Here is a 9,711-nt window from a genome sequence, read left to right as displayed (position 1 = left end):
GATGTGGGTTTCCCACCAATTATTTGGCTCTGATATGGTTTTTTCTCCCTTTCTCTATGGTGGGACTCAATAGTACATCTGGCGTCCCTCCAAATGCACCTCTTCCAGCCTCAATTAGGTTTAAGGCCCGTTTGACATGTAAGCTGATGGAGGATCACCGAGGGTGAATCCGTCAGGGAACGAAAGCTGATGATGTTTTTACACGAACAGATCCGCCATAATGAGGTATCGGGTGGGGCAGGCTAAGGGTGAAGCGGGGGGGGGGGGGGTATGGGGGATGGGGGGGGGGGCGCAAGGGGACATCAGCAAGCAAAGGGGTTGATCACTACAACCCCTTATTTTTCTAATTGAGAGGAGTTGAGCTCACGCTCTGTTTTGAGACATAAGATAATAATCACTCTGACAATCAATAACCGCAAAGCTCAAGTCTATATAAACACTGACAGTGCTGGCGCCGTGTCAAAGTGTCGTGTCTGACAAACAGACAGTAGCCATATGAAATACATATATTGTCAAAAAACCTGATAGTTTACATGAAATCACTGAAACATAGCAGCATTCAAAAAATTTGGTAAAATCTTTGGAGGGGTTTGATCGGTTGGAAAAATCAATACCTGCGCTTTGTTAAAGATGAAAACAAAGGCTTCAGAAGGGATCATCTGCTGATCCACCCGTAGAGAGCATAACGACTACTCCACTGAAACAACGCGCACCTGAATCACATGCCCAAATTCTTGCCCAATAGTGATGTCTGCTCACAACAAAGGTGCCATGTTCGTGACATTACATCACAGTGACAAGGTACCAGTGCATGAAGAGCTCTGTGCTTATGGGGAGGAGGAGAGAGGAGAGGAGGAAAGAGAGAGAGGAAAAAAAAAAACGGCTTCGGCAAAATGACACACCATGTCAGGCGGACATTATTGCAGTTGTCACGCAATGCTATAGAGCTTAACGCCAAACTCCTTTATGACATATTCGGGTCATTTACCGCTGGTTCGCACGGCATTGCGTGCAGATGAATTGGTTTCCAGTTGCTTGCGGAGGCAGACCCTCACATATCAATGAATGTTGTCTTTGAGGCAATATGAATGCCCTCACACTCACTGTTAACAATGCATGTGTCAAACTTGAGCCTGATGCATTTGGATGATGTGATATAAACTTTTTTCTGGATTTTTGCATGCTTTGTACATGCGTTTACATGCTTGTGGAGAGAGAGAGGGATATATCATGCTACGAGCAAGGCCTGCACAACCCCAGCGCATATTCTAATGTAATTCTATTGTAATTATCCGACCTTCACCTTGACATGTAAGGATGCTTCTTTCAGAACTACAGAATAAAAGTGGTGGAAAATGATGATTTTCCTTTCAGATACTACTACAAATGAAAACCTCTTTCAGATGGAGAAGCCTTGATATTCTCTCAGCAGTAATGCTTAGGAAATGACTTAAAGCGTTTCTTCATGGCAATGGCCTAGGAAAAAGCTTTTAATCATGTTCAGAACCCTTGAGCGCATTTAAACTGAATTGAATTTCATACATCTGCTTTAACAAACATTAATTCACGACAGAGTAGCCTTACATCTTTGAACGAGAAAAGAGAACTCAGAAAGAGTTGAAACAGCACGATGAAAGGATGAAGGACAAGGAGAGAGGGAGGAGAAGAAAAAACAAAGAGAAAAAATTCTCCAGAGAGACCAGATGTAGGGGATCTGAGGATAGACTGTCTCGCACGGAGCTGCCACTTTCTCGGACAGGGGGGTCAAACTGTTTCTTACTCTTGTAGCCGATACAACACATTCACAGATGATGAAAACAAACACTTGAGCATTTAACAGGGGGAGGTGGATGAGCCAGGGAGGGTGGGGGTTGGGGAGGGGGGGTAGAACAGAGGGGCGGAGGGAGCGACAGGAGGAGGAGGAGGGGGGGGGGGGGGGGGGGGGTAATGGAATTTCCCTGTTCTGCACGCGATCCCGGGGAGGATCTGCCAAGAAGGGTTTAGCGGCTGCCAAGCGCCAGAGGAGCTCCCTGTGCTTTAGGGGCCAATTTGAGCATGATACGGAGAAGAGAGAGAGAGACGGCGAGCGAGCGAGCCTGGTGTGGCATGGCACCTCTCTCCCACTGCACTGCACGGTTACCACTACTGTTACCTTCAGTGCCAGTCACAGTGCCACCACGCCAGCCTCTCCCTCTGTCTCCCTCTGTCTCCCTCTGTCACTCTCTCTCTCTCTCCTCTGAGATTAGAATGAGGGAGCCTGGTATGGCATCTCTCTCTCACTGCGCTCCACTGTAGCCTCTACCGATACTATTGGCTCCAGTGCCACTGCTAGTGCCACCACGCCCAGTTACCAGGACCAGCCCTGTGGGCCACGCTACTGACAAACTGGTCCCTGGTTCCCTAATACTGGTTCTCAGGTTTTCATTAACTCAGTGCAGCTTGTTTTTTGAGTGCCTGAATGCTGTGACTCATCCGTTGGACTATCAAGTTGGCTTTCGGGGACAATAAATCACAGAGCGGCCTAAATGTCACGCACCTGCGGCTGCTGACGAAAAGGCAACCGGCGAGGTTAAGAGAGAGAGAGAGAGAGAGAGAGAGAGAGAGAGAGAGACTTGAGATCCATTAATCTGCCGTGAAATCACAAACGAGAGCAACTGGGTTTAAGCACATCATGGCCGAGGAATGCATCTGTTAAAACATCTGAAGGGAACACAGAACACAGAAACACAAGGGGAATGGGGATGGGATCTATTTCCTTTACACATGTCTGTAATCACAGCCAAGGTGCAGCGTTTACTGCTGTCTCTGGAGAAGCTGCTTTGTACTCCAACACTGTGAACTGTTTGCAGAGATGGAACGCTTCATTTGAACAGTGTTATCATGTCTTGCAAAACCACAGAATTGGCAGAGGTTCTGATTCATTGTAGCAGATCGGCATTTCATTTAATTCATTTATTAATCGATATATGGATGTTGCTTAGGCAAATGACAGCATTGCATCACTGCCCCATAAGCAGGACCCCATAGGGAACTGACTGAGGCGACTGTGGTGATGCCATGTGATGTGCTGTGATGCTATGTGATCTACAGAAGTGGAGGTCATGATGTTTTGTTTCACATTCCATTTCCCCTTTTTCTGAGTAAATGGGAGATTGGATGGGTTCCTATTTGACTCCCAGTCATTCACAGAAATCAGATCAGAGAGGCACGCAGAACCAAAAAAAGGAACAATGTTCCACTTGGGGGAAAATCACATCTCACCACCTACTATGATAATGCCAGCAATTGTCTCTCCCTCTATCCCACTCCCATTCTCTCTCTCTCTCGGGTACATGAAGCCCATTTTCAGACTTGGCATCTACCACCAGCACGGCGCATACTTGTACACTGTAGTGAGGTCATCAAAAGCAGACTGCAGTGTGTGTAGTGGCAGCAGGACGGGTAGGGGTGTGTGTGTAGAACACTTGCCGCATGGCGTACGCCTGCGGGGAACGAGTGCGGCTTTGCCAGGGCTTCAGTCACGCAACGTTCGCCAAAGGCTCACTGGAGCATTCATTACCCATGAGCCTCTGCTCCGCTCTGTCTCTCTCTATCAGTCTCTCTCTCCCTCCCTCTCTCCCCTCCACCCCGTTCAGCTCAGAGGCTCGATTACTCCCTCATGTGCTGGAACGAGTTACAGCTTCCCACACTCACTCAGCACCAGCTGAGGCTTGTCAGCCATCCACTACTGCTCTGTCCCTCCTATCCTCTCTTCTTCTGTTGTTTCCTTTCTTTCCTCTGAGGGCTGATGAAAGGGAAATACAGCGACCAGATTAACTCTCCGGATTCCTGAGAAAAAGGAAAAAAAGAGACGGGTGTTGCTGACTTCTCCTACTCATCGCAGATGAATTATTCAGAGGGAGCGTATGATAGAATTTGCCACTGGGATCATTACTATGTATGCATGTGAACTGACAAAGCATGGAAGGCGAGGTGTAGGGCTTTTTTCAGGTCACAGCACTACATCATTCAGTCAGCACCTTGATTTCCGTACGGATGTTCATCCACAGCTGAGGCACCACTCGGTCAAGTTACTGCTGTTCCTGAACAGCATTTAAATTGATGTATGCATGAAATAGGTGTGGTGGAGTCTGTATCCCCACAAATTTTATGTCTCACCTATACTACACTATAAATACCAGTATACTGATATCAGTGAAAGAAACCAGTTCCTAGGTACATACGGGCATCACTTGGGCACCCGTTGGCACCTATGGACTGGGTTAATAAACCACCGGGCATAAACTTTGGCTGCCCTCCTGCTGTTTCCTAATGGGCACTGTTGGCCAGTGACACTTCTTGGCATTCCACTAGGAGCACTGACAATGCTGCAGCAGTGGTGATGGCGGCAGCCAGAAATGCGATTCTGAACGCAGTGAGTTTTCACCGCTGCCCTCCCAAAGACCCCCACGGTCCGGTCATCTGTGTGTATCATCTTTTATACTTCCTGCACCTCATTTATCTTTAAACGAGGTCACCCAGCACGATCAAACCACTGTAGTGTGCCACACACCGTATGCATGCTAAATCCTATTAGCCATTACTGTAAGCCTATTGTGAGTGGCCGCTGGTAGGGTACCTGCGTGCGTGATGTCTAAGTGCCTCCCATACCGAAGCTGGCAACAGGAAGCACGGCTGTTGGCAAAGAGGAAGAGGTGCACGTGGTGCAGAGGTTCTCAACCTATGGAGGCCCACAAAGGTCAAGGCACTATAATTACATGGATCATGCCACGCCAGTGTGCCCAGGAGAACTATTCAGAGTGATATCACTAATCAGAACAATTCTATTCCTTTAGAAGTATATAGTATAGATTCTATGCAAGCCTTTGTGACTGGAGGGGTGCCATGACATTATTATATACTTCTACATCTTATTATATTCTGTGTTTCAGTCAGCAGATTCACTGGTTACATGTATTAAGTTTTAGACAGAAAACGTCCAGGAGTAACCTCAGAGTCACAGTTATTGCAAAACTATCCCTAAAAATAAACATTGGGCATTTATTTTCTTTCCCCTTTTTTTTTGCTCTAGAGGAAGTTAATGACGGTATTCGTGCCTCCCATAATTTTTTCTGCGTCCACAATTATTATTATCAAAGCAGAGTGAATGTGAGTGTGTATGTGTTTGCCTGATTGCGGGACCATCCGAATGTGAGTGTAATTGTAGCAGACAGAGACCCAACAATGGTGTTGGGCCAACAAAGGGACTTCACAGGACCTCATGCCGAGTTCTCAGCTCTGCAGTGCCGGGACGGAATACTTTGTGTCGCGACCGGAGACGATTTGGGGTCAGGCACTTACGGCCTTTGTCGTGCTGGACCAATCTATGCAATTACTCATGAGAGACCAAAGCACAAAAGCCTCTGTGAAGGATATATTTTGATGGTAAATGTCCTAATCCATACTCCAGTTCCAATACATACTCCGCCTCTAGCCACAAGTTACGCGGCTTTAGAGGAAAAACAAGTAATAACAAAGAAAGCGAGAACAATTAATAAAACCATTAAAACTTTTCTGGCAAGTCTACCATAATTCTACCTTTTTAATCACCTATATAAAAAGCCATACTTATAGATATTTCAAATCTGTGCAGATTCCAATCTCCTACGCTCCTTGCCTACAATCAAAGCAAGGCAAGGCAATTTTTTTTTATACAGCACAATTCATACACATTGGTAAATTCAAAGTCCTTTGCAAATGAGCAGATAAAAGAACATAGAAGAGAGCAGCGATGACCCTTTTCCACTTGTATGAACCAGGCACACCTGAATCTCAAACCAACCTGTCAAATCTCCTCATATATCAGCTGCCCTGACATACTATATTTCATGTCTTACAAGGTGACAGGATATGAAACTCAAAAGAGAGACAACACACACACACACACACACACACACACACACACGGGGACAAACAAACACACATACATACACATTCAAAAACAAACATACATACAGACCACACACACACACACACACACACACACACACACATTCACAGAAGGCCACAGCGAGATGAATTTGAGTAAAAGGTGAGGTCTATTTGAAAAGTTCAAATATCCAACGCCTGTATTAATCACATATCTGTTGAGGGATCAAGGCTGTGACAGAATTAATGTATACGCTCAACTAGCGTCTGAATCAGTGCCAGATTTGCGCCGCCCCCGTACCAGACCCGTTGGGGCGGTACAGTGACAATATCATCCTGAGTGGCAGGGGTCAGGTACATGAACTCCTGAAAAACATCAAAAACACTGTGACAGTTAATCTGTTGCAATTATCCACAAGGTGAAACTGGAGAAAAACCCAGGACGACCGACCAACTGCAAACCATTTACCACCAGTAGGCAGCTGTGCTCAGGGCTAGGTTTGCCGAATTTGTATCCAGATCCAGGCAGCTGACCATGGGAGATGATGAATAGTGGCAGTGAACAGTGGCAAACTGGACATCAGGCACAAACCATGCAAACTGCACATACAAACACACTCATACACACGCACACACATGCACACACACACACACACACACACACGCACACGCAGAAGAGGTAGGATGGAGGAACTTACAGCTTTCCTTTTAAGATGTAGAAACAACTTCCCTTTGAGTGAATTTAAAGAAAGCCATTTTGTTCCTTATTTCCTCTCTTCAACACACACACACACACACACACACACACACTGGTTCTGCGCAGTGCATGAGAGCACTTGGCACTCTTGCTGTCCCCCTAGTGGTCTGAGCATAGTTCTGAGATGGAGGAGCACCTGCATGCCAACAGCACTGACCCTGGCTGTGCTCCACCAACCTGTCCCTGCTCTAAACCAACCCTGCGGTGGCTCCACGCTCCACACGACCACACACAGCACACACACACAATACACACCAGTGTCCGTGTGCATCTCTAAAATCACTTGAGAATAAAGTGTCCTTTGTCCCCGAAACCTGAAGTAAGTTCAGCAGCAGGCTGATATACCTTTCGTTTCCATAAACGGGCTCCTGGAATCTCATACAGGCCGTCAGGATCGTGAATATCAAGAAAGCTTTTGATTGAGAAAATACAACTGTGGCAAAGGATTCTGAGTTTATGTAGGCTACGCACTTGTTTGAGGTTCCAAGAGTGAACGTTTTCCCTCTGCCTTATTAATAATTGAGACAGTTAAATGGGTCTTATGAAGAAGAGAAATATATAGCAGATTAGAAGACGCTAAGTGGAATAAATGATTCAGCAAATGGAGTAATTTAGCCTAGCTCCATTCTGTATGAGGACTTCAGAGGAAATGACAATGCAAAATAGTTTTTATGCATATAAAAAGGAGAAGATGAGCTTTTTATATAAAGCCTCAGTAAAGCATCTCATATGAGAACAAGCACTTCAAAAATAAAAGAACCCAGCAGCAGTGAGAGATTTCTCCACAAGACCCCGTACAAAAAGCCAGTAAAGACACTCATTATACTATTATGTATTATAGAAAGACAAACACAATAGAGGCACTTCTATGTAGTAGAAACATGATGGACATATCTCTTATTGAACATACCCACTCACTCACCTAAACTCTGGGTGGGGGTATGATTCCCATTCATTGGCAATCCTTAATAAGCAAAGATTCCAGTCAAATTAAGTTCACTTACTGGGGCAGAATGAATGAGCCCACTCACGCACTGGAGTTCTTTATTTAATCAGATCTGAATAACGTTTCACATCTCCTCAGCATGGATAGACAGCGTTATTGATTGGGCCGGGTGGGGTGGGGGTCGGCTTGGTTGCCGGGGGTCCCCCAAAAAACTAACGGACTTATGCAAATGATAGAAACTCCCACGCCAATGGTCAAGGAGAAGGAGCTCTTGGCGGCCCTTACCTTGGAAGAAGCTCTTCACACGTAGGTAGCTGACGCTCAGGCGCAGCACAGACAGTTTGTCCAGTTTGGTGATGATGTCTGGGGTGAAGGGCAGCAGGCTGGCCAACCTGTCCAGCTCCGCGTTCAGGCGGTCCCGGTGCCGCTTGGACGGGTTGGACTTTTGGCTGGATGAGGCCGGTTTCCTGTCAAGGTGGTTCACAGAGATCAAAAAGAGAGGACAAGTTAGTCAACCGTGCCACTGAGCACAGTTTTAACAGGTTTCTACTTATTCATGTAACAAAATCAAAACTTTGTGCCACACTGTGTATCACACAGACTACTTGGTATAGTACATATATTACCTTGGTATGAGTATAATCACAAGTTCTGACAAATTATAGTTTTTGCCACCATTGAACTTTTGTTTTATTTATTTATTGGTTGCTTGGTGTCCCTGTTGACTGTACTGAATGTTCCTCCTCAGAGCTTAAAACAAACTTTTGAAGGTGAAAAACTGAACTTCGTTGCAATAAAGTAACAGAGAGGAATGTGCCAAGTGGTTCTCTAGTGTTTTTGTGACTCTCCTGAAAATAGGTCTGCTATTAATAATGTAATTTATGGGGAAGTTTAAAACTATGGAGCAAACAAGTGCCTGAAATCACACTGGGGATAAAAAATGTCACAAGTATTGCTAAACCCTTGATCACATGAAAGTGATGAGTTAAACATATAAATCAACATATCAGTAGACCAATTTACCAGGAAAGTCATTAATCGGATGAATGTGGAATGTGTCAAATTAAACAAATATATTGGCATAACTTTTCATTAACTACTTTATATTTCACTAAATAAAGAAAACAAACAAACAAAAACATTGAGAACATTGCCAGAATAATTAGTTGACAAATGCATATGAATTCAGAAGTAGTAGTAGTATATTCTTGATATACACATTCAATAGTATAAACAGTAGTGAGATCATATTTAAGTCACTTCTTTAAGAAGTTATTAACTTACTCCTGTGTTTACTTGGCCCTTTTACAAGTAACTTAACCCAGTACCAAAATATATTACAAATAAATCCATTAGTATCCACACAGTGTTTCCTCAATTGAAATCATTTTCTGCACCATAACTCAACCGTGTAAAAAAGAAATTGGGTTAAAACTTAACTGTTTTTGAATAGGCTTCCTCCTCTTCCTCCCAGCATACAGACAGTCCCCCGGTGGAATCATGGTACTAGAATGATGCCAGTAAACTTTGTCAAAAACTGTCACGAATTTATCACACAATAGTAGTTGTAGCTTACCACATGCAATTTAATAATAGCTCTGAGATTGTTAAGTGTTTCAGTAAACGGACATGATGACATTTAATTCTCAGGAAGACCATTCGGATTAGCGCACATCATGCTGCTGCGCTACTGTTTAACAACAAAGAAGCGCGTGGCACTGGTAGGTAACTTCACAATGTCAAAACATCTTTTTTTTCAAAGTTTTAAATTATACCAAAATACAGTTTAACAAATAGTGACAACTATTACTCACCAAAGTATCCGGTCAGAAAGCGTATTATTCCTATCCACAATGGCAGTGGTAGGCAAGATCCCGAAACTATGAAATGAACCGGTCGCAACTATTGACAGTTTGCATTAGTGTAATGATAAAAGTGATTCTTCTTGTTTGGGAGCTAATGAATATTTTGCCTTAGACTTTGACACCCGTCTATTTCCCAACTGAGCTCATGGGATGTGTGTACATGAGTGGGAGCCCGTTGGCAGATGTGGTGAATGCTTTGCACCCGATTGGGTGGCGTTCACATCCTCGTGTTTCAG

General features: G+C 44.5%; 1 protein-coding gene across 1 annotated transcript in view; it reads right to left on the bottom strand.

The window, feature by feature from the left end:
* The window catches only part of ahrrb (aryl-hydrocarbon receptor repressor b), a 26,463-nt gene extending 17,351 nt beyond the window's left edge, over positions 1-9,112 (bottom strand). The window contains exons 1-2 of the mRNA XM_031559965.1: positions 9,051-9,112; positions 7,896-8,077 (exon numbers count right to left, since the gene is read on the bottom strand). Coding sequence (XP_031415825.1) covers positions 7,896-8,077; positions 9,051-9,112 — 244 coding nt within the window. The remainder of the gene's footprint in view (positions 1-7,895; positions 8,078-9,050) is intronic.
* Positions 9,113-9,711: the final 599 nt, after the last annotated feature.

This window comes from Clupea harengus, chromosome 22 (genome assembly GCF_900700415.2).
Source record: "Clupea harengus chromosome 22, Ch_v2.0.2, whole genome shotgun sequence".
Classification (NCBI taxonomy): Eukaryota; Metazoa; Chordata; class Actinopteri; order Clupeiformes; family Clupeidae; genus Clupea; species Clupea harengus.
The sequence above is the reverse complement of the archived record's forward strand: the minus strand, read 5'-3'. Positions and strand labels throughout refer to the sequence as shown.